The 25,602-nt window shown below is 36.7% G+C and overlaps 1 protein-coding gene across 23 annotated transcripts in view; it reads left to right on the forward strand.

The window, feature by feature from the left end:
* The window catches only part of DYM (dymeclin), a 401,742-nt gene that overhangs the window by 96,682 nt on the left and 279,458 nt on the right, over nt 1–25,602 (forward strand). For 19 of the 23 annotated variants that reach the window (XM_074022283.1, XM_074022278.1, XM_074022282.1 and 16 more), the window contains 2 exons: nt 22,777–22,902; nt 24,598–24,740. In XM_074022283.1, the coding sequence (XP_073878384.1) occupies nt 22,777–22,902; nt 24,598–24,740 (269 nt within the window). The remainder of the gene's footprint in view (nt 1–22,776; nt 22,903–24,597; nt 24,741–25,602) is intronic. The other 4 variants (XM_074022290.1, XM_074022295.1, XM_074022292.1 and 1 more) reach the window with 1 other exon arrangement.

Raw genomic sequence — 25,602 nt, forward strand, 5'->3', positions numbered from 1 at the left:
CACAGTCATTTGGAGTTGAACAGATTAGCACTGGCTAAATCATTAAGGAGGCAGAAAAGAACCGGATAGGGACTTCTTAGGTATGAATAATGTATTTGGAGAATCACAAGCACATTAGGTTGAGCAGAGGATTTGTGGAATATTAGGGATAAAGAAGCTACATTGATGTAGCAAAGACTCAAATGTTAGAAGACTAAAGGTTTGATTATTTTTAGGGTTCTCTGTTTATTGAGATATAAAAAAGAATATAATTATTAGAAATATTTCTATAAAATACATTTTGGAAATATTTGAGAGTGAAACTGAGAATCTTATTTATAAAATTCAGTTTATAGCATTTCTAAAATGTAATAACATTATATAAAATGCACATTTATTGGGCCCATAGATTAATAGTACTGGGTTAGATGTTCTGCTGTGGAAATTTGAGTACTGAAAACACTTGGTGGTAACAGTGAGTAGATGGTTCAAGAACCTAGAGAGTCATAAATGGTTTCTTTATTATGGAGTCTCCAAGTTGTTGGAAGAGAGTGAAGGTATAGGAGAGACCCGTGGTTGGCAACGAAGGGCCTAGCTGTTGGGAAAGTGCCTTTCTACAGCCCTGCATGTTGATGCTAAAATGCTTCTCTGAATCTAGCCATAAGGTAGGGGAGGGGTTGGAGGGTGACTACAGCGAGCCAGCATTTTAAGTTTTAGGTGTTACAAGGTAAACATCTAGTATAGCTTTCTGAATGAATTAGGCATTTAAGGCATCGATTGAATCAGTGAATCAAAGATTGTAGTATTTTCAGATACCAAAACAGTATTATGTATTAAGTTCACAATAGCTTTTTAGTTTGAAAATTGATGTCTGGTGCCTTCAGAGAATTTTTTCTGGTAAAAAACCAAGATTGTTACTGAATGCTGCTGTTAATTTTGTTTGCTGTTATTAATACATGTATAGCAAAATATGAATGAAGTGATTTGATGTTAATAACTGCAAATTTTAATTCTCCCAATGAACAATCGATTTTTTTCTTTTTTATTTTTGCTGACACATAACTTATTTCTTTACGGAGTAATTTCTTTTCAGACATAATCCAGATTATATTACATTTGAATATCTTCTGGTAGTCATTGGTGCTGAATTTTAAGTGGTCATATATGTATGCACATGGTTTAGGGACAAAATCAGATTGCACAGAGGCTTATAATGAGAGCAAATATTATTTTTCTCATCCCTTTTTAAATGTTTTCTCCTGAGAGACAACCCTTCTAAATTCTCACCTCTTCTGGTGGTTTATATAAACCTTTACCTTCATTGAACCTTTTATATTTCTAAATAATATACCATTATTTTGAAAAAAAAAAGTCTTAGTTACTCTCAAAACATTTAGTTTTGAGAGTAATTTTAGGTTCACCACAAAATTGAGCAGAAAGTACAGAATTAAAAAGAAAAAAAATTAGTTGTTTGTTGGGAGAATTAAAATTTGCAGTGATTAATGTTAAGCCTACTCCACATACATAGAGTACTCCTGTCCCATCAGTGTCCGTCAGCAGAGGAGTACATTTGTTATAATTAATGAGTCAGTACTCCTGTCCCATCAGTGTCTGTCAGAAGAGGAGTACATTTGTTATAATTAATGAGTCAGTACTACTGTCCCATCAGTGTCCATCAGCAGAGGAGTACATTTGTTATAATTAATGAGTCTGCATTGGTACTGGATTATCTCCCAAATATAGTTTACTTTATTGTTCCCTGTTGGTGTTTATTTTCTATGGGATTAGACAAATGCATGATGAAATGTATCTATGTCATTGATACAATGTATACAGTGTATCTACCAATATATTGATCAGTGTATCAATTCTGTCAGTTGTATCTATCAATGTATCAATGTATCATCTATGTATCATCTATCAATGTATCAATTATCGATAGATATATCTATACAGCCATATCTATCTGTGATAGATATCAACGTATCAATATAAATAGATATCGATATCAATAGATATAGATATCGATACATTGATAGATACATCTATCTTTGATACATCTATCAATGTATCTATCAATGTATTGATAGATCAATTGTATCTATCAGTTTATTGGTCAATGTATCAATTGTATCAGTGTATCAATGTATTGATCAATGTATCTATCATTGTCATATACAGAGTAAATCAATGGATGATGGTTAAAGTATGTTTAATTTTGTAAGAAATTTATATTCTATGGGATTAGACAAATGCATGAAATTCATATTCTATGGGATTAGACAAATGCATGGTGAAATGTATCTATCATTGTCATACAGAGTAGATGAATGGATGATGGTTAAATTATGTTTAATTTTGTAAGAAACTGCTTAACTGTCTTCCAAAATGCCTGTACCAATTTTGCCATTCCCACCAGTAGTGAATGAGAGTTCCTGTTGCTCCACATCCTTGTTAGCGTTTGGTGGTGATAGTGTTTTAAATTCTGGCATTTGAATAGGTGTGTAGTGGTATCTCATTGTTTTATTTGCAGTTCCCTAATGACATATGATGTTGAGCATCTCTTCATGTGCTTGCTTGCCATCTGTGTATCTTTTTTGATGATATATCTGTTAGTCTTTGGTCCACTTTTTAATTGGGTTGTGTTCTTGTTGAGTTTTAAGAGTTCTTTGTATATTTTAGATAACAATCCATTATCAGATATGTCTTCTGCAAATGTTTTCTCCCAGCCTGTGGCATTTCTTTTCATTCTCTTCACAGTGTCTTTCACAGACTAGAAATTTTTAATTTTAATGAGGCCTTTGCTATCAGTTATTTTTTTCATGGATTATGTCTTTCACAGAGTAGGAAACTTTAAATTTTAAAATTTTAATCTTACTATCAATAATTTCTTTCATGGATTGTGCCTTTGGTGTTGTATCCAAAAAGTCCTCACCATACCCAAAGTCATTTGGATTTTCTCCTATTTTATCTTTTTAGTTTTATAGTTTTGCATTTCGTATTTAGATCTGTCTCTTTTTTTGCATGTGGATATCCAGTTGTTTCATCATCTGGTTGAAGAGACTACCTTTCCCCATTATACTGTCTTTGCTCCTTTGTCAAAGACCAATTAACTATATGTGGGTCTATTTCTGAGTGCTCAGTTCTGTTCTGTTGATCTATTTATTCTTTTGCCATTGTCATGCTGTCTTGATTACTGTAGCTTTATAATAGGTCTTGAAGGATAATGCCAATCCTTTTAGTTTGTTCTGCTGTTTCAATTTTGTGTTGGTATTTATAGGCCTTTTGCTTTTCCTTGTAACTTTAGAACCAGTTTGTTGTGTTACTACAAGTTACTACAAAGTAACTTGCAGGTGTTTTGATTTGAATTGTGTTGCGTCTGTAGATCACATTGAGAGGAATCTTGACAATATTGAGTCTTTCTATCCATGAACATAGAATATCTTTCTATTTATTTAGTTATGTGATTTCTTTCGTCATAGTTTTATGGTTTTGCTTATATAGCTTTTGTACATATTTTGTTAGATTTATATCCAAGTGTTTCATTTTCTTGGTTCTTAATGTAAATGTATGCCACTTTTTTGATTCATTAAATTATTTATTGGTGTCTGCTCAGATGATTATCTCCTTCTGTCTACTTGCACCTGTTCCCTTGCTATATTCCTTTATTATATTTAAATTATCATTTTTAGTTTTTCTGTGTAATATATGTCTTTTTGTTCCTTCAAATATAGGCAGTAACACTTGGCTTTCCCTTTGTAAATTGAAGATACTACTTCCCACACCCTTCATTCAGTTCTGTTTCTTTTTTTTCTCTTCTTACTTGTATTATCTGTACTTTTATATCTACTTATTTTCCCCCAGGATGACAAGTTTACTTAAGAATATTCTTTGTAGGAAGTACACAAAAGGAAGCCAAAGAGCAGGGATTAGTTGGGTTCAATAAAAATAATTAGAAGGCAGAACTCTCCGTCTCTTAAATTTTTACTATGTATCTTAATTGTTTTAAAATATTAGTAATTTCTAGATCAGAAGACATCTAGGTAAATCTTGTAACATTATTGGAGCTAAGTTACGGGATAGATAATCTAAATGGGAGAAGTGACTTGGAAATGTGTATATGTTTTTAATTTTCTTTTAGTATATTTATTGTTTTGAGAATTTACTTTAAATCAGCTAATGAAACTACTCTATGAAGATCTGACTAGGGAGGATTTTGGAAACTTTTTCATTTCTACGTTTTGGACCTATTTTACTCCCTCCCCAAAATCTGTCAGGATGACAGAGTATCAGAATTTACAGAGAAAGCAATATGTGTACTTGTAATTTGCAGTAGATATATTGTACTTCAATAAAGAGTATTGAAAAGCTTTAAAAAAAAATCAGACCCTCCCAGTAATATACTTAGGCACAGGGAGAGTTTAACAAAGTAAATCACTAGATACTGTCAATTATTTGGGCATCAAACTTTGCTAAATAATCCATAGTTGATTCCTTAAGAGTCAACTTCAACTACAAAAATCCACTCCAGTGTCACAGGAGGTTTTATTTTATTTTATTATTTTTTTAAGTTTTATGATATAGAACAATTCAATTACATCCCTCTCAACTCAAGTTCCCTAGTTTCCCTTGTGGTCAGTCTGTGCCCCAACTCCCAGTCCCTGACAACCACTTGGCAAGAAGTATAGCGTGATCTACTTTCTCATGTAAGTTTTTGTTTTTCTTGGAATTTAATGACATTTCTTAGCTTTTTATGTTTTTCCTTTACTTTAGCTTCACTTTTAAAAATAAAGCTTTATTGAGATAGCATTCATACGCCACAAAATTCAGTCTTCTAACTTGTACAATTAATTGATTTTAGTGTATTCACAAAATTGTGCAACCATCACCATTATTTAATACCAGAACCTTTTCAGCACCCCAAGCAGAAGCCATGTGCCCATTAGCAGTCACTCTTCATTTCTCAGCCCCTAGCAAAACCGGCCTACTTTGTGTTTCTATGGAATTTGGCTATTCTGGACATTTCATACAAATTGTATCATATGACATATGGTCTTTTGTGTTTGCATTGTTTTACTTAGTATATTTTCAAGGTTCATTCTAGTTGTGGCATGGATCAGTACTTCATTCTTTTTTTATTATTTTAGCCTAATTTTTGAAAGTTATATGTGTAGTCTTGGGACTACTCATTGACACCATCAGTTGCTTTGTAGGGCTATCACATAGCTGTGTCATTTGGGATTCCTCTTCACTATTTTCTTGGGTGGCTTCCACTGTTGTCTGATATTCTTTAAAGCCATTTTTGGTTTATTTCCTCAGTTTTTATGTAGCACATTCTCATGTAGCTTTTGAAGAAAGTATTAGTCCTTACTTGTCTATATTTGTATGTATTTGTCTTGTATGTCTTATAAGTCTACATTTGAATGATAGGTAGGCTAGTTATGAGTTTCTGATTGAGAATCAGTATTCCCGAGAGTTTTGAAGATATTCCATTACTGTCTAATATTATTATTAGTGTTGTTAGAGGAAATTCTGATGCCATCTGATTATCATTGCTCTGTACAGTTTTTTTTTTTTTTCTTTTTCTCTGTGGAAGATTTTAGAATCTTGGGTATGTCTTTAGAATTCTGAAATATGGTGATGTGTTAGTGTGGGTGATATTTTTTCATTGATGGATTGCTTATTAGTCAGTAAATATTTGTTCTTCAACTGTGGGCAGTTTTTTGTGTTATTTAATATTTCTTTGTGCATTTCTTCCCTCTTTTTAAATTTATTTTTATTATTTATTTATTTATTTTGAGATAGAGTCTTGCTCTGTTGCCCAGACTGGAGTGCAGTGGCACAATCTCGACTCACTACAACCTCCACCTCCCAGGTTCAAGCGATTTCTGGCTAATTGTTGTATTTTTAGTAAAGCCGGGATTTCACCATGTTGGCCAGTCTGGTCTCGAACTCCTGACCTCAAGTGTTCTGCCCTCTTCAGCCTCCCAAAGTGCTAGAATTACAGGCGTGAGCCACCGCACCTGGCCCTTCCCTCTTTTTTAAAATCTCTCTAAAATTCATGTTCAAGTCAGATATTGGACTTTGTAGGTTTAACCTGTCTTATCTCAACTTTTCACATCTTTAAATAAAAAAAATTCTAACTTTCTGGAAATTTGTTTGATTTTTATTTTTTGATGTCTTTCATCAAAATTTCTGTACTAAAATATTTATTTTTAATAGGTAATATGTGCGCATGGAAAAAAATCAGGCAGTATAAAAGTGAATATAATAAATCATCTCACTTTGGACCCTTTTTGTCTAATCTTCTAGTCCCTCTCCCAGTCGTAGCATACAGCATAAAAAGTGTTTTTTTTGTTTGTTTTTCTTGAGACGGAGTCCCACCCTGTCACCTAGGGTGGTGTGCAATGACGAGATCTTGGCTCACTGTAACCTCTGCCTCCTGGGTTCAAACGATTCTCCTGCCTCAGCTTCCTGGGTAGCTGGGATTACAGGCGCCCGCCACCACGCCCAGTTTAGTTTTGTATTTTTAGTAGAGATGGGGTTTCACCATGCTGGCCAGGCTGGTCTTGAACTCCTGACCTCGTGATCCTCCCACCTTGGCCTCCCAAAGTGCTGGCATTATAGATGTGAGCGACTGCGCTCAGCCAAAAGTGTTTTTAAATAAAAATGATACCAGCCACACAGACTATACTGTAAGTTGCTTTTATCACTTTTAACTTGATTTTTCCCAGTCAGTAGCTATAGATCAACTTTGATTTTTTTATAGCTATTTATGGATTGTCTGAATATATCATAATTTAATCAGTCTCTTATGAAAATTTAGTTTATTTCCAGTCTTTTACTGTTATAAACAACACTCCAATGAATATTCATGTACATAAATTCACTTAATACATACAGATATAGACATCATATGTGTTTTAGAGTTGGCATTAATTGTGCACATTTTAAGTTTTGATAAAGATGTGATAAGTTTGGTAACAATTTATTCCCGAAAAAGATTATACCAATTATAGTCCCACCAAAAGCCTCTAGCAGAGCCTTGCAAATATTGTATATTATAAAACTTTTTGTAAGTTAAAAATTGAAATCATATTGTGATCCTTTTTAAAATTTTTTTGAGACAGGGTCTCGCTCTATCACCCAGGTTGGAGTACAGTGGTGCGATCACGGCTCACTGCAAGCTCAAACTCCTGGGCTCAAGTAAGCCTTCCTCCTCCACTTCCCCCGTAGCTGGGACTACAGGTGTGTGCCACCAGGCCCAGCTAATTTTTTAAATTTTTAGTAGAGATGAGGTCTTGCTATGTTACCCAGACTGGTCTCTTTCTGTCTTTGCCTCCCAAAGTTTTGAGATGACAGATGTGAGCCATGGCGCCTAGTTATATTGTGATTCTTATGTGCATTTTCTCATTGTAAGTGAAGTTGAATATCTCTTAATATTTTTAAACGCCATTTCTAACATTTGATGAAATTTTACAATCATTTTTAGTTCGTGAGGGTTCTTTTTCTCTGATTATTCCATGTTTTATGAATGCAACATTTTGAGTTGGCCTAATTGCACTTTGGACATATACCTACCCACCATAAATTCTATACTTGTTACAGTTTTGGAATATTTGCTTTAGTTATGTATCCATCTTATCAATCTGTCAGTCTATCTTAATTTTTGTTTTTAAGAATATTTTTAATAACTCTTTTTTGTGTTGAACTTTATTTCAAGAAAATTTGTGGCTATATTTTAAATATTTGATGCATTTTTTGCATATACAGTATAGCATTTAAGTTTATAAAAGTTCAGTTTTTAATATTTATGATTTTATGGATTTTTTTTTTTTTTTTTTTTTTTGAGATAGAGTCTCACTCTGTCACCCAGGCAGGAGTGCAGTGGCGCGATCTTGGCTCACTGCAACCTCCACCTCCCAGTTTCAAGCGATTCTCGTGCCTTAGCCTCCCCAGTAGCTGGGATTACAGGCGCCCACCACCATGCCTGGCTACTTTTTGTATTTTTAGTAGAGTTGGGGTTTCGCCATGTTGGCCAGCCTGGTCTCAAACTGCCGTGCTCAAGTGATCTGCCTGCTTCGGCCTCCCAAAGTTCTGAGATTATAGGCGTGAGCCACTGATTCTGGTCTTTTTTTTGTTTTTTTAATCTTCTGAGGAGTCTCAGTTACCAGGCTGGAGTGCAGTGGCGTGATCTTGGCTCACAGCAACCTGTATCTCCTGGGTTCAAGTGATTCTCCTGCCTCAGCCTCCTGAGTAGCTGGGATTACAGGTGTGCACCACCATGCCCAGCTAATTTTTGTATTTTTAGTAGAGATGGAGTTTCACCATGTTGGCCAGGATGGCCTCCATCTCTTGACCTCAGGTGATCCACTCACCTTGGCCTCCCAAGTGCTGGGATTACAGGCGTGAGCCACCGCGCTTGGCCGTTTTTTTTTTCCCCATTTTTTTTTCTTCAATAAATCATAAAAAAATGGAATGGATATTTTAATTTGTGTGATCCATCCCTTTAGTTTTTATATATGATGAAGTTGATAGGTAATGTGGTCAATAACGGTAATGAGTGGCAGTTCTGAGACTAAAATCCACATTTCTTGAATCCCAAATGCCAAGCACTCTTTCTTCTAGTGTTAAGACTTTTACAAATGAGGAGTATTACCATGTCTTTGATTTGTTAATTTTTAAAACTGGCCATTATACTGTTGTTGACAATATCTGTTCTATGGCATATTATTTTTTAGTCTTTCCCCGTATTTGACTCCTAGAATCTCCATGTTGGCATGCATTGATATTTTTAAATTTTGGTCTCAATCCTTTGAACTTGACAGTTGTTTTTATTAAACTTATGTTCCATTTACAGTACCATCAGGTTTCTTATCCAATAGTAAGCAAAAGGAGGATTTTTTTTCCTCTGTATTCATTGACTGCCCTTAGCCAACACTAACACCCATTTCATGAAGTCTTTTGTCTTTATCCAAGTGTTCCACTGTGCCCTAGCAGAGCAGTGCAGGGTCATGGCGCCTGTCTCTTTTGCTTCACATGAAATTAATAACTTGCTCCAGCAGTACTTTGTTCTAGGACATTTCCAGACCAGATGGTGGAAAGTTCTTGGGATAATATGGCAGCCAAAGCAGTATTTTGGCTTTTTAAGGTTGACTTTGTTTTGGTGATTGTGTAATGAAAATCTTCTGAAGATTATACGAGGACATTAAAACAAGAAAGATCTGTTGGATTAAAACATTTTTCATCTTCTAAAAACCACCACACTCAGCATGGTAGAATTTTGGTTTCTTTCAAGTATTGGCCTCTCTGGCTCTTTTTCCTGATTATTTGGCACTTAAGATAGCCCAATTAATGTATTTTTAATTTTGTCTTCACAGAAATGTAACATTGCTTTTGAATTCCTTTTTTAGAGAGAGCATTATAGAAAGTTGCAGGAGGAAATGACATTAGAGGTCCTCTTGCACATAAGAGGAGACCCAGAGAAATTATTTATTAAAGTTAACAGAGTGAGTTAATAGACACTTAGAAGCAGACCCTAATTTTCTTAGTTTTGAATCGGTGACAGCATACTGTTTGTGATTTGGGTAACTGTTTTTTTTCTTTGCTTTTGTTTCAATATGTTATGTTTTAATTAATAAAAGTTCAGTTTTTAATATTTATGGCACTTCTGTTTTTAGTTATTAACTTACTTTTTATATAGATGATGCATTTATATTATTCAAAAATCCAACACATAAAAGTATACATGAGCAGTCTCCCTCTCATCCTTGTCTCCCATCTTCCTAGTCCTTCCATTGGCCTCCATAGTTAACTGCTATTCTTAGTTTCTTACTTATCCTTCTTATAATTTTTCACAAATACAGAGATGACCTCCAACTTAATGATAATTTGACTTATGATTTTTTGAATTTACGATAGTGTGAAAGCGATAGGCATTCAGTAGAAACTGTACTTCAAGTACCTATACAACTATTTTATTTTTCACTTTCAGTACACTTTCAGTACAGTATTCAATAAATTACGTGAAATATTCAACACTTTATTATAAAGTAGGCTTTGTGTTAGATGACTTTGCCCAACTGTAGGCTTATTTAAGTGTTCCAGCATGTTTAAGGTAAGCTAAGCTAAGTTATAATATAATAGGGTATTTAAATGCATTTTTGGCTTTTGATACTTTCAACTCACGGTAGATTAATTGGGACATAATTCCATTATCAGTCAAAGAGCATCTGACTACAGGTGCCTGCCACCACACCCAGCTAATTTTTTATATTTTCGGTAGAGACAGGGTTTCACCATGTTAGCCAGAATGGTCTCGATCTCCTGACCTCATGATCCGCCCGCCTCGGCCTCCCAAAGTGCTGGGATTACAGGCGTGAGCCACTGTGCCTGGCCATTGATGGACGTTGTTAATTTGTTTTTGCTCATATCCTTTGCTCAGTTTGTATTGCTGCCCCTATTGTATCTTTCTAAAACGCTTTTTGTGTTAGAATTTAATTTTTTTTTTTCCGTTTGCCTGTTGATTTACTTGCTTATAGGATATTTTTGTTTTTGTCATGATGACTTTTTAATAAAACAATTTTGAACAATTTAAATTTATCCATCTTTTATAATTTTTAGGCTTAAGGATCTATAAGCTAACTTAATTTTACCTTTTTAAACCTCGTCTCTTACTACTTTTCTTCTTGCACATTCTATTCTAGCCCTGCTGGCCTCTTTGTTGTTCCTTAAAGGCACTAGGTGTGTTTCTATCTTGGGGACTGCGTGTGCTGGACCCTCTACTTGGAAGACACTTCCCTTGCCCCCTTGCTTCTTTCAAGTCTTTGCTTAAATGTCAAGTCCTTGTTGAGGTCTTCTTACTTAAAATTGTAACACACCTGTGATAGGTTGTCAGTAGTCCCCCAAATTTATCTTCTTTATTTAGAGTTTAGCTGGACAATGGCTGTCCACGTAGAGATGCCATTTATCAGGATCCCCTGCAGCTAGGTATGGATGTAGCAGAAGAAGAGATATATGCTACTTTTACATTTAAAAAAAAGAAATGACTTGCCTTGGAGTGCCTTTTTTCCCCTTCTCTTTGGTGGGAAATTATGACAACTGGCACAAACTTTGAAGCACACGCAAAGGGTAGTAGAGCTTCCCTCCCAGCATGGGCCTTGCATATTCTTATTAAGTAGAGCCTACCTGATCTGGATTATTTTCTGGATTATGATATGGCAGAGAAATTAACTTTGATCCTGTTTTAACTACTTAAACTTTAGACCTCTTTGTCACAGCAGCTTAGCCTGTTACTTACCCTTCTACCCCAACCTGGCATTTTTGGTCCTACCTTTATACCTTACTTTTTTCATAGCACTTATCATCTTTTAATGTAATGTATAACATATTTATTTATCTGCCCCTCTAGATTTAAGCTCCATGAAGCTTGTCATATAGTAGATACCCAATGAATGGTTGGAAAGACCTTCACTAAAGCATGTTATAAAGGAATTCTTCCATTTCTTCTTAGATTTAAACCTTTGATATATTTGGAATTTATTTTTGTATAGAGTCTGTGATATGGATTCAGGTTCCCCCCCCCCCCCCACAGGTTATATAGTTGTCCTACTATATGTATTAATGTTCTTTTAGAATGTTACTGATGAAGTCCTGTTACTAACTTATATAACAATGATTTAAAAATAAGAAATGTCTATTCTTCTACCTAATAGATCTCTTACGGGAGAGATAACTGCAGACTCAATCATCATCAGATCAAAAGGAGATTTTTTTTTAAGACATTAATTCTTGTTTTCTCTAAATCTTATATTTTTATTCGTATTAAGTGGTGTGTTGACATGTGACATCTCTTGATCTGTGGCTTGTAGTTATAGGCTATTTTGTAAATAATCAAGAATAACAAAGTCCAAAGTCTTGAGTTATGAATATGAGTTAGCCAAGCAGTTTGGAGGCAGAAGGGGAAGTTGAAGCCATCACAGAGACTTGGAAGATGAGAAGGAACGTGGTAATGAGGAAGCAGTAGTTGATGGATAGTTGCATTTTGCCCACATGTGTCTTTAAAGTGTATTTCTTAAATGGCTGTTGCCGGGTTTTTCTGTTTACATCATTTTTTCCTCAGGTATATAGAACCCAAATTTGGGTTCCTTATTTTTAAGTTGACTTTTTAAAAACATCAGTCATCTTCAATACCATTTATTACAGAAAATGGGTTAAATGAAGGCATGGGCTACTTTGAGTAAGTCTTGCTTCAAATGAATGTTGAGTAATTATTTTTGTTGTTACTACTAGTTCTGTTACTGTGGCTCCAGGAGTCTAGTGATTTTTTTTTTTTCTAATGTGGTGTAGAGGTGGGGTCTTGCTATGTTGCCCAAGCCTGCCTGAACTCCTGGCCTCAAGTGATCCTCCTGCCTCAGCCTCCCAAAGTGCTGGGATTACAGGCATGAGCCAGCATGCGTAGGCATGAATTTTTCTGCAGCGTGCTAAATCATAAAAAAATATTTAGAAGCTGGGAGTTTCAGATATTTTTCGTCATTTAAAATTTCTACACGAATGGATGTATTTTTCTTGGTTTTGGTAAAATAGTATTAATTTTTCACTGTGCCTGTGAGCATAGTTGAAGAGACTATTCAAAAATATGTGAGTATTCACTTGTTGTCAGTCCTTGTTTTAGCTGCTAGGTATAAAATAGTAAGACATAAATTCTAGTTGCGAGTGGGATGGGACAGACAATAAACACATTAATATGTAATATTAGGATGTGATAAAGGCAATGAAAGAAATAGTAATGTGGTGGTATTTTAGCCAAGATCATAAAGGAGGCCTTCTTGTGAAGTGGACCTTACAATAGAAACCCAAATAAAGTCAAAGACAGAGTCCTGTTGCTGTTTGATGGGAGAGCATTCTAACAGAGGGAATAGCAACTTCAAGGCCCTGAGGCGGGCACATGCTTGGTCTATCCAAGGACACTAAGCAGGCCAGTAGAGCTGAACAGAATGAGCAAGGATGGGGAGGGTATGTGGTAGAAGATAAGTTATTATGGATGCAGAAGTCACGGAGGGTCTTAGAGGCTGAGTTAAGGATTCTGAATTTTATTCTTAGTGGGGTGGGCAGCTGTGGGATGGTCATTATCCTTGTCTGAATATTTTCGCCCTGTGTATTTAAATTTTCCCTTGCTTTGTGGTTATAAGAACTATCCTCAGACAACAAAAATTGGAAATTAGCTTCTTGACATCTTTGCCCACCTTCTCTCCACAAAATCATTCTGTTCTCGCTATTTCTAATATTTATACCTTTGCTACCATTTTAAGCTGTGCTTCATTGTGTATACAGTTATGCATTGCTTAATGATGGGGATATTGTGAGAAATGCATCGTTGGGCAATTTCATCATTGTGCAAACATCATAGAGTGTACTTATATAAACCTAGATGTTACAGCCTGCTACACACCTAGGCTGAATAGTATAACCTGTTGCTCCTAGGCTACAAACCTGTATAACATGTTACTGTACTAAATACTGTAGGCAGTTGTAACACAATGTAAGTATGTATCTACACATATCTAAACGTAGAAAGGGTACCTTAAAATATGGCATTATAATATGGAAGCATTATCATATATGTGGTCATTGTTGACTGACATATTGTTATGGACTCATGACTGTATTTTTATTATCCTCACCTCCCCACCTAATCTGGCAGATGAGTATAACAATGAGTAATATTTTTATGCTTGCTGGTAGGCAAATTTTTGGTTCTTACTGAAATTAGTACATAATCTGATTCTTACTGTGTGCTAGTGGTAGGCAGACTAATGCCATTCCAAACCCCAAAGATGTGCATGCTCTAATCCCTGGAACCTGTGAGTAACATACCTTATATGTCAAAAGTGATGTTGTAGATGTGTTTGAGGTTAAAGACCTTTTAGTGGAGAGACTGTCTTCATTATCCTGTTGGGCCCAGTCTATAATCACATGAGTCCTTAAATGAGCAAAGCAGAGTGGGTCAGAGAGATGTGATATAAGGAGTCACTCAAAGCCCTTGCTTCCTTTGAAGACGGAGCAAGAAATCCATGGGCCAAGGGATGTGGTGACCCCTAGAAGCCAAGAAGTGCCCTCAGTTTACACCCAGCAAGAAAACGAGGACCTGGGTCCTACAACCATGAGGAAATGAGTCCTGCCAAAAACCCAAATGAACAGGAAATGAATTCTTCTTTAGAGCCTCCAGAATGGAATGCAGCTTGCCGACACCTGGATTTTAGGCTCATGAGACCGGTACTGGACTTCTGACCCCCAGGACTGTATGATAACAAATTGTGCTGTTTAAAGCTGCTACATTTGTGATGATTTGTTAATGGCAACAATATAAAACTAATACAGTGCTGATAGAACATATTCAACTTCTCAGAGTAGACACCTTTAGCAAATTAGATTTATTAAGTACAGAATTTTCAATGGTTCATTCATTCTAATATTTGTTAAATACCTACTATTTTCTGGGAACTGTGGGAGGAGCTAGGAATGGGAGAGGTTCCTGACCTCCCCAAACTCATGGTCTACAGTCACTTCATAAATAGTCAATTTTTTATTTTATATTTTTGAACTTATGGAAAATTTCAAGCATATAAATATAGAGAGAATAACGAAACTCCATGTGCTTGTCACTCAGCTTCAATAACTATCAACTCATGGCCACTCTTGTTTCATGAATACCCCATCCACATCCACCCTCCCTCCACCTCTGGGATTATTTTCAAGAAAATTCCATACTTCATGTTATGTCTGGGTAGTCAATTTTATATGAGGCTTTGCTATGCAGACATTATCTTGGACTCCTCAGTGACACAAGGGAAATACCTTGCTTTTTATTTTATCTTTTTTTTTTTTTTTTGAAACAGAGTCTCTGTCGCCCAGACTGGAGTGCAGTGGTGCGATATCGGCTCACTGCAACCTCCACCTCCCGGGTTTAAGCGATTCCCCTGCCTCAGCTTCCCGAGTAGCTGGGACTACAGGTGTGTGCCACCACGCCTGGCCAATTTTTTGTATTTTTAGTAGAGATGGGGTTTCACTGTATTAGTTAGGATGGTCTCGATCTCCTGACCTCATGATCCACGTGCCTCGGCCTCCCAAAGTGCTGGGATTACAGGCGTGAGCCACCACACCCAGCCTTTATCATCTTTGTCATAGTATAATTTATCTGTGAATTCGTTTGGAATTTTTTACTTTCTATTTTTTGTCATGAAATTTGGTCTAGGATTTCTTTGGTGCAAGTTAGAAAATTAATGTAGATTAGTTCAGTTAGCAGAAGTGCTGCAATACTGATTTGGGGGTTACAAATAAATTTTAGTGAATAGGTGATTTTACAAATACAGAATCTGTAAATAATGAGTGTTGACTATATGTACGACAATTTTCCATTTCCTGTGTTCTTGAGTTAGCTAATGGCATCACCATCTCTGGGTGCTAAATTTAGAAAGCTTAGTCTTTCTCGATTAATCTGTTTTTCTTGCCCATTTTAAGTATCTGATCAGTCACTGAGTGGTAATAGTTTTATTTTGTTAAATGTTATTCAAGTCTGATTGCTTTTTCATTCATGTTGTCGCTGTTTTAGTGGATGTCCTCATTATGTCCCCCCAAATGATTTATTGCACACATCTATTGTTTCCTGGATTAGTTTAAACATTTTCCCACATCAGTATGTTCCCCATCCTCTTATGCCTCCTTTCATCCCACAAGCCCTGGTTTTAGACTCATCAGACATAGGGTTGAATTTGTCAATTTGTCACATTCTTTAGCACTATCATCATCAGCTCCTGTAAGGCCTGTCCTTTCCTCCATTTACTATTCATCCATTCATTTTTTCTCTTTTATCTCCATTCCCTGTTTCCTTTTCTTTCCCATAAATAGCCATTCTAGTGTGTTTAATATGTTTACTTCTATTTATATATGTTCAAGTACAAAATGTTATTCGTATGTGTACATGTATTTTTAACATATGTAAATAGACTTGTGTTATAGAACTCATTCTGTTTTTTTACTTTTTTCCTCTCAAAACTGTTTTTAAGAGTTACCTGTGGTGCAAAGTGAACATCTAGTCTGTGGCTTTTAAAACTGCTCCACGTGGGCTGGGTGCGATGGCTCACGCCTGTAATCCCAGCACTTTGGGAGGCTGAGGCAGGCAGATCATGAGGTCAGGAGATTGAGACCATTCTGGCTAACACGGTGAAACTCCGTCTCCACTAAAAATACAAAAAAATTAACCGGGTGTGGTGGCAGACGCCTGTAGTCCCAGCTACTCGCGAGGCTGAGGCGGGAGAATGGCATGAACCTGGGAGGCAGAGCTTGCAGTGAGCCGAGATCGTGCCTCTCCACTCCGGCCTGGGCAACAGACAGAGTGAGACTCTGTCTCAAAACAACAACAACAACAACAACAACAACAACAACAACAAAACAACAACAAAAAAAACTGCTCCATGTATGGCTCTGCTGCATTTTACTTATTTAATTCCTCAGTTATACCTGGATTGCCTCCAACTTTGCATGCCCACAAATAATGGATGTTTCGTGTTGTTCATCTATTGCTGCATAAAAATTACCCAAAAGTTAGCTGTTTAGAACAACGAATACTATTGCATACTTTTTTAGGTTGGAGATCTGAGTATACCGTAGCTTTAAGCCTCTGACTCAAGGTGTCACATGAGGTTGTAGTCAAGCTGGGACTGTGGTCTCACTTGAAGCCTCAGCTGGGGGACGCCTTGCTTCCTAGGTCTGTCATTTGGCTATTGGCAAGATTCAGCTCCTCAAGGGTTGTTGGACTGAGGACCTCAGTTCCTCACTGACTATTGATTGGAGGCCTCCCTTAGTTCTTTGCTGTGTGGTCCTCAGTATGTTAGCCTGCAGCAAGGCAACTGGCCGGCAAATGGAAGAGCAAGAGGGGCTGCTCAACACACATTGTAGTCATTTTGTAAGCTGATCTCTCAGAAGTGATGTAACTCTCACTTTTGTTGTATTCCGTGAGGGGAGGGGATTACACAAGGGCATGAATAGCAGGAAGCAGGCATGATTGGGCGTCATTTTAGAGGCTACCTACTATATTCCTCATACATATCTCTGGATTTTTCTTCGGCATGCATGCATGCATGCACCCGTGTGTGTCTGTGTGAATGGACATAGGTTCTCTAAAACTGACTATGCTGGTCAGTATTCCCATCAGCAGAGCATGAGGGTTTCTATATCACCACATGCCTGGCAACACATTACATTCTCTAGGGCATAGGGGGATATCACATTGTTTCAGATTGCCTGTTTATAGCTTTTCATTTCTTTTTCTAGCAGAGTTCCTGCCTTTTTATTGGTTGTTTGCAGGAGTTACTTGAAATAGTCTTGGTATTAGTTTCCTGTTCTTCTTTCAGTCTATTATCTACCTGTTAACTTTGTCCGAGGATTCATTTGCTGAGCAGTCATCTTTAATTCTGATGTAATTAAGTGTGTAATTTTTGCCTTTGTAGTTTGTGTTCTTAGACTTTTATTTAATAAATCCTTTCTTGTGCATATGTTACAAACTTATTTTATATTTCCTTCTATCAATTTTAGTTTTATCATTCACATCTAAGTCATTAAGTCTTCTGTAGTAGGTCTTTGAGTATGTCGTAAAGTGTAGGGATCTGTCATTATGAAATAAAAGAGGTGTTTCTCATTACCATCTTCTGTACAATCTGTTTTTCTCCATTGATTTGTGGAGTCATCTTTATTGTATATTATTTCCATATATACACAGGTCTGTCTTTGAATTATCAATTGGGGTCCTTTGGTTTGTTTATTTCTTGTACAAATACCATGCTGTTTTTCTTACTACAGCTGTATAGTGTGGCTTGATATGCAGTAGGGAAAGTGCCCCTCTTCACTCTTTATTGTCAAGGTTGACTTGGCTATTTGTTTATTATTTCATAAAAGTGAGTCAATTTATGCGGTTCCTCAGAAAAGTCCAGTGAGGATTTTGGTTGTGATTTGTTGACTTTCTGTATTAATCTAGGTAGAATTATTATCTTCATAGTATTGTCATTCTGTTCAGATCATCCACTGTGTCCTTTTAAAATGTTTTCTTCATAGAGGTCCTATGACTTCTTAATTTCCAAACATTCTAGTTATTCTGGCAGTCTTGCAAAATGCTATTTTGTTTTTGATAATCTACTATTGTTGGTTAGTGCTGCTAAGGAGAAATGCTATTTATTTATCTCTCAAAGTTGATCTTGTATCTGGCCTAGTTGAATTTTTAAATTAATTTGAATACTTTGTTGATTTTTTAATAACTGTTTTAATCTCATTTCTCCAATATATACATACTTTTTCCATTTTATTAATTTATCAACTCCCAGTTTGAGTCCCTTTGCTCCCACCTCTTGCCCCCACCTTCTTGTAATCTGTTTGATCAATACTGAATTTCTTATTTTCCTTCAAAACTACCAGACCTTTTTGTGGCTGCCTTTGCATGGTTTCTTCACTTTAATGCCCTTCACCGCCGTCTTGTTCTTCCTCTGCTCAAATATCATCATCTTTGTGAAGCATTTCCCTTCTGCCCCAGGCAGAGTTGGTTGCTGTTATCTTTGTGTTCCTAATACAGATAGTTCATATTCTTTCATGGGATTTGCCGGATTTCATAGTAATTTCTTTTTCTATGTCTGATTATTCCGTCGACTCTTCACTAGGACTCCTCTCTTCTCTCCTTTTTGCTCCTTCCCTCTCAATCTCTTGTCACTGCTGTGTTTGTCCTCTCAATTGTCTGCGTTCTCAGGCAGGATCCATCGACAGAGAAGACCAGTGGCAGCTCTTTGCATACATGGTTCTTAGCACTCACAATCTCAGAAGGAGAGAGTGCCTCTTTTCTGATAGTTCCAGAAGTGCTGGGAAGGATTTTGACAAGGACCATTTTTATTGGCCAAACGTGGATCACCTCTTAACACCAGGAAGCAGAGTCATGCCCATTGCGATCCACATGTATGGAGAGGAGGGAGGTTCTCAGGAGGACAAAAGGGCTGCTTTTGCCAGAAGAAGGGGAGGTGGATGTTGGTCAGACAAAATCAACAGAGGACAGCTGTAAGCCAGTCAACAACATTCTGGTTCCTTCTTTCATGAAATTCCCTTTACATTTTTTTGCAATGAGTATTCCATTTGTGCTTATGAACACATATTACGTGACCTCAGCATTCTTCTTCCTCTTTGCTATTCTAAGTTGTATATGCCTTGTATGCTATGCTGATGGATCTATTAAGGAAGGTATTCAATAAGTTTCCAGTCAAAAGGAAAACAGTAAAGATTCCTCCATCTCTCCATTTATTTATCCATTAAGTACCCTTATATACTAGGGTTGAGAATATAAACAACAGCAAAAATGAAGAGTCTCTAGCTAGAGTCTCATATATTCTAGCAAGAAAGAAAGATTTGTAAGTAATTGCCACTCATACTTTACGTTTTAAGTGCCACTTTTTAAGGGAAGCTTTCTTTTGATCCCATGGTTAATATCAGAGTGTCCTGTAATCCTCTTTTGTTATTACTTGTTCTTTTCCTTTATAGTCCTTTTTGGAGTGATTATTATTTGATTTTTCATTTTTCCACTAAATTGTAAGCTTCAATAAGGCCTTATCTATTTGTTGATGGATATGTCCCCAATATGTAGCATAATGCCTATCTAGACATAGTAAGAATAAATTTTTAATAAATATTTGTTGAACAACATATGAGCAAAAATACTGTGTGATAAGCAATTTGACATAATTTGTTTCTCTGGGCCTATGGAAGACACACATGGTTCTGTTTAGGAATTTGGGGAAATGGGTTTTTAGCTTGGCATGACTCTTATTGTCATGTTGCTTCAGTATTCTTATGTGCTGGAAGCTTTCCTTACCTCCCAGCGTCAAACCCTCTACTCTTCATTCTTGTACATTTGTACAATTCCATGGTAAGAAAGGATGATCCAAGGTTAACACTTTTTTTGTTCTCTCACTTCTGATTGTGTTTGGCCCAATTAATTTTGAAGGAGAACAACACTTTTTTCTAAATACATATTCCTTCCCTAAGGTTATTAGACCTAGTATTTATTAATAGTCATAGATTTTAGTTTAAACAAAACTAAAACAATTCAATTTAGTAAAACAATTTGTTTCTAGATCTGGGGCATAGAGTAAGATGTTAAATTGTAAACCACTGCAGCTGATTTTTTATCATTGATGCAATGACAAAATACATTTGCGGCCTGGCACGATGGCTTATGCCTGTAATCCCAGCACTTTGGCATCCCCAGGCAGGCAGATTGCTTGAGCACAGGAGTTCCAGATCAGCCTGGGCAACATGGTAAAACCCCTTCTCTACAAAAAAGACAAAAATTAGCCAGGCATGGTGGTATCTACCTGTAGTCCCAGCTACTTGAGAGGCTAAGGCAGGATGATCACTTGAGCCCGGGAGATGGAGGTTGCAGTGAGCCAAGATCACGCCACTAGGTGTCAGCCTAGGTGACAGACAAGACCCTGTCTCCAAAAAGAAAAAAAGAAAAAAAAAAAAGACAGAATATGGTTGCCAATGTATTGGACATAGTCATCCATCTGCCTATCTAAATAGGCTGTAACTCACAGCCAAGTATTTGTTACGTCAGAACTTGGCTTTAAACCCTGACCCAAGTGAAAAGCCTAGCCAGGTGACTATTGAGTATGGATTCCAGACAGGTGTGGGCTATGTTATGAATGAATGATTATTGTGATACGAAATTTTTGGGGGTTCTGAGCACCCAAATCAAATCCTCATTAGTAAATAATAACATGACACAAAACATCGTTTGTCTTTCATTCAATTCATGAAAGAAGAACAAATACAATAATTGCTTTATTTTTAAATTTTTTTTTTTTTTTTTGAGACAGAGTCTTGCTCTGTTGCCAGGCTGGAGTGCAGTGGTACAATCCCGACTCACTGCAACTCTGCCTCCTGGGTTCAAGCAATTCTCCTGCCTCAGCCTCCCAAGTAGCTGAGATTACAGGCACGTGCCACCACGCCCAGATAATATTTGTATTTTTAGTAGAGACGGGGTTTCACTGTGTTGGCCAGGATGGTCTCGATCTCTTGACCTTGTGATCCACCCGCCTTGGCCTCCCAAAGTGCTGGGATTACAGGCGTGAGCCACCACGCCCGGCCTATTTTTTAAATTTTTTATTTTTATTTTTTGAGACAAGAGTCTCACTCTGTTGCTCAGGCTGGAATGCAGTGGTGTAATCTCAGCTCACTGCAACGTACGCCTTCCAGGTTCAAGCGATTCTAGTGCCTCTGCCTCCTGAGTAGCTGGGATTACAGGCATGTGCCACCGTGCCCAAGAATTGCTTTTTACATGGTTAATTTTTACAACAGTGATTATGGAAATTTCAGGAAAGAGATTGTTCTACAATACTTTAAAAGTCAGATTTCTGAGTAGAGCTAAGCTTTATTCAATATGTAATAAGGCTAATTGCGCTGGCCTCTTGTGTGTTTTTTTTTTATATGTCATTTTTAAACATATTTCTTTTTCTTTCTTTATTTTTTGTTTTTGAGACGGAGTTTCGCTATTATCGCCAAGGCTAGAGTGCAATGGCACGATCTCGGCTCACTGCAATCTCTGCCTCCCAGGTTCAAGCCATTCTCCTGCCTCAGCCTCCCGAGTAGCTGGGATTACAGGTTCCCACCACCATGCCCAGCTAATTTTTTGTATTTTTAGTAGAGATGGGATTTCACCATGTTGGCCAGGCTAGTCTCAAACTCCTGAACTCAGGTGATCCGCTCACTTTGGCCTCCCAAAGTGCTGGAATTATAGGTGTGAGTCACCGAGCCTGGCCTTTTAAACATATTTCTATCAGTAATAACTCCTTGAGATATCTGGTAGAATTTAAATTTTTCCAGTTCTAGAATCAAGTCATCATTAATTTGTTTAATGAGCTTTCGTTTAAGTAGGTGTTAAGTATTTTTCTTTGTTTTTCATAATTATTTCATTTTTATAAAAAATATTTTAGTATTCTTTTGGTGCTATTGCTCTTTTTGCTGTGTTGTTGAGTTTCTACTTCCTTGGTCTTAACATGTACCCCATTATAATACTGTTTAAACTTTTGCAGTAACTAGAAATTTCTGGATGCCTTTGTTCCTCTGTGTGCTTTCTGTGCAGCTGAATTTTTTTATTTGATCTAAGACTTGTTTCCCAAAGGGGTTTATGATCTTGAGAGGACAGAGTAACCCTTCATAGTCAAAATATGCTTAATAAAACAGGAATAACTTGTTTACTGTTAAAATTTTGCTGAACATGCACAGTTGGCCTTGAAAAAGGTAGTCACTAGAGACACAAGATCTAGGGTGTATTATTGTTCTGATTGTAAAGTGATCATCAACATGAAAAGGCATTGTTTTCTTCCCTACACTGTAACTTCTCTTCAGCTTTACAATCTGAGTATCTGTATTATCACTAAACAGAAATGAACATAGAGGTCTAGAGTGGATCTTCAAAGCAGAACACTGCTGGTAACTATTTCCATTGTACACAAATAGGCTTGTCATTTAATAGGAGATGGGAACTGGAAAATAGAGAAATAAAGGGATAACTAACCCAAATACACCAGCTAACGAAAGGGAAGGAGTTTAATATTTTTGCTAGACTTAATTTTTATGTTAATATTTATCAGTTACCTGAAAATACTGAATATTTAGATTTGAGTTTTTAAATGTACAGTTCATTTAGAAAAGAGTAGAGTCCTGATCTTCCAAAGTGATTGTTACTCTGTTTTTCTTCCATTTCAGAGATATTACATATGAAATATCAGTAGAAGCTATATCAACAATGGTTGTTTTCCTTTCCTGCCAGCTCTTCCACAAAGAAGTTTTGCGACAGAGCATCAGCCACAAGTATTTGATGCGAGGTCCATGGTATGTTTCTACTTTAAATATGTCTAGTTTTCATTGTATAAATTTGTATTTCTAGTCTTGTCCTCTTACCTGAGTATCGTCCCGTATCTCCAACCAGGTGTTTCCTCTAGTTGTTCTGTTATCTCTTTAAACCCAGTGTACAGGGAACTGCATTCTGCTTTCCTGTGCCATCTACCCATCCTCCCTGTTCTTCCTGTCCCCTAGCTTCATTACCTTCTCCAGTGGTTGCTTCGTAGAATTGAAACTTTGAAATAATCTTTTTCTTCCTTCTCCTTCATTCTTTCTATGTTTAAGCAGTCAAGTCATATTTGTTATTCAGATTATTTTTGTATCTTTTTCTTCTCAGCAGTCTCTGTGAAACAACTGTGATCTGTGCCCCCTCACTCTCTTTGGGTTTCTCCAACAGCCTCTTCACTGACTATTTCTACTTCATTGAGCCTGCAAATATTTACTGGGTGCTAACCACATGCCAGGCATGTTAGGCTGTGGGGCTATAATCTTGAGCAGAAGCTTACGATCTCCTAGAGGGTGGGGATGCAAATGACCAACACACATGCACATACCTGACCTTGTATTAACATAATCTTCATAAAACATTAAAAATGTAAAACAAATCCAAATAAAGTACCTTTGAGGAAAGTTCTCAGGTAGTGGGAGCTTTGTCTTCTTCATGTTCTTTTTGCCACCCTGATTATTCCTGTGGCATGTATGTTCTTTGAACATATTTGAAAATCACTGATAAGAGGGAGAGGACCTGGACTTTGGAGACAGAGGTTTGCATCGGAAGCCTCTCTGACAGAGACTCTCAGAATGACCGTGATTTGAAGTAGTGCTGGCATCGTGGGACTGTGTGCATCTTTGCTAAAACAAGACTGTGAACTTCATTCCTTATAGTGCGAGAGTATTCAAGTTGCTGTTTAAAAATAGACATAGAGAGTGTTAGTGTTCTTATTTTCTAAGTAAGGTTTTTATAGTATCATTATGGTGCCAAATATTTAAACCATAATATATTCTTTACTTATTTTTGTGGCTCATCTTGGAAACCATATTTAAAAAGCTCAGTAGTACATTAAAGACATCTGTTAAAAAGCTTACTCTAGATTGCAGGAATTAGTTTAATACCAATTGAATAATTGAATAATTTCATACTTAAAAAATGTAGTCCTATTGTTATTTTTAAATTCTTGCTTTTTTCTACCGATTCCGTGTTACTACTTCCCTTCAACTGCCAGATAATGTGTTACGCACTAAATTTGTAGTAGCTTACAGTGTTAGACAGAATACAGAAAAAGTAACTGAAGTTCAAGAGTTCAAGTGGGCTGGGCACGGTGGCTCATGCCTGTAATCTCAGCACTTTGGGAGTCCGAGGCAGGAGGATCGCTTAAGTTTAGGAGTTTGAGAACAGCCTGGGCAACATAGTGAGACCTTGTCTCTCCCCGCAACAGCAACAAAAAAGTATTTAAGTAATTTGATCAATATTTTATGATGTGGTAAGAAGAAAAGCCAGGATTAAGCCTCAGAATTGCTCTCAAAGCCCATGGTCTTCACTGTTACGTGACAGTGCTCAATTTCTGTGAGTTGTACCAATAGCCCTTTTATATTAATAGTGTTAATGGCAGAATTATTTCTGTATTGTGACTCAGAATTAGATGACTCCCATAAATATGAGTTTGATTTTTTTTCCTTTTTGTGTAGTCTTCCATACACCAGCAAACTTGTGAAGACCTTATTATATAACTTTATCAGACAAGAAAAGCCACCTCCTCCAGGAACCCATGTTTTCCCTCAGCAGTCGGATGGGGGAGGACTGCTTTATGGACTTGCATCAGGAGTAGCAAGTAAGTTTTATCAGATTTTTTCAATTCTTTGGTGCACATAATTTTGTCTATTTAGGCATAAGAAATTCTGTTTGTTTGGCTGCTGCCATTAATAGTTACATTGAATTTGTGCAGCTGGTTAAATGTGAAAACAAAGTAATTAAAATAGTAAACTTTCTGTTTTGTGCAGTGATATATGTTAAATGTATGCAAATAATGAATAGATTACCTCCAAAACATCGTTTTTCAGGAAGAATGCTTACACATAAATACACATATTGCATGAATTATAGCTGTACAATGAAAATAAAATTAAGCATTTGTAAACTTACAACACTACTTGTATTATAAGGGGAAATCTCTTTTAGGTTATTTTAGGGTATTTTTTGGTTAGGATTTTATGTGACTAATTAGGTGCAGTTTTCCTAGTACACTAAATGCTTTATTCAGTGACAGCTGAATATTTTGCAGAATTTTGTAATAAGCTGTGAAATGGCACAAACTTGAGTTCTGTTTGATTGGGTGCAAATTTCTTAAGTGAAGAAAGCTCTTCCCTACCTTACGGTAAGTCCTCATTTCTGCTTCACTTCACAGTTTTTGGACTACAGACACTAGAAGTAAGAGAGTAGTTCTGGTGGAGGGCCTGGGTCATGTGAAGTTATATAAATGAAACTTCCTAGAGCGACACTTTGGTACTTGTGAGGTCTGCCTGGGAGCTTCTTACTACTCCTAAACCTGCAGCATTGCCTCTCCTTAATCACGCAGGACAGAGTCAAATGGAACAGATTTTCACAGCTGCATTATGGCTGTGGCATGCTCTACACTCCAGCTGGATATCAGTTTGATATGAAAAGGTTGCACTGCAATAACTTACTAGATAACC

The sequence above is a fragment of the Macaca fascicularis genome, chromosome 18, assembly GCF_037993035.2.
Source record: "Macaca fascicularis isolate 582-1 chromosome 18, T2T-MFA8v1.1".
In the NCBI taxonomy this organism is placed as follows: Eukaryota; Metazoa; Chordata; class Mammalia; order Primates; family Cercopithecidae; genus Macaca; species Macaca fascicularis.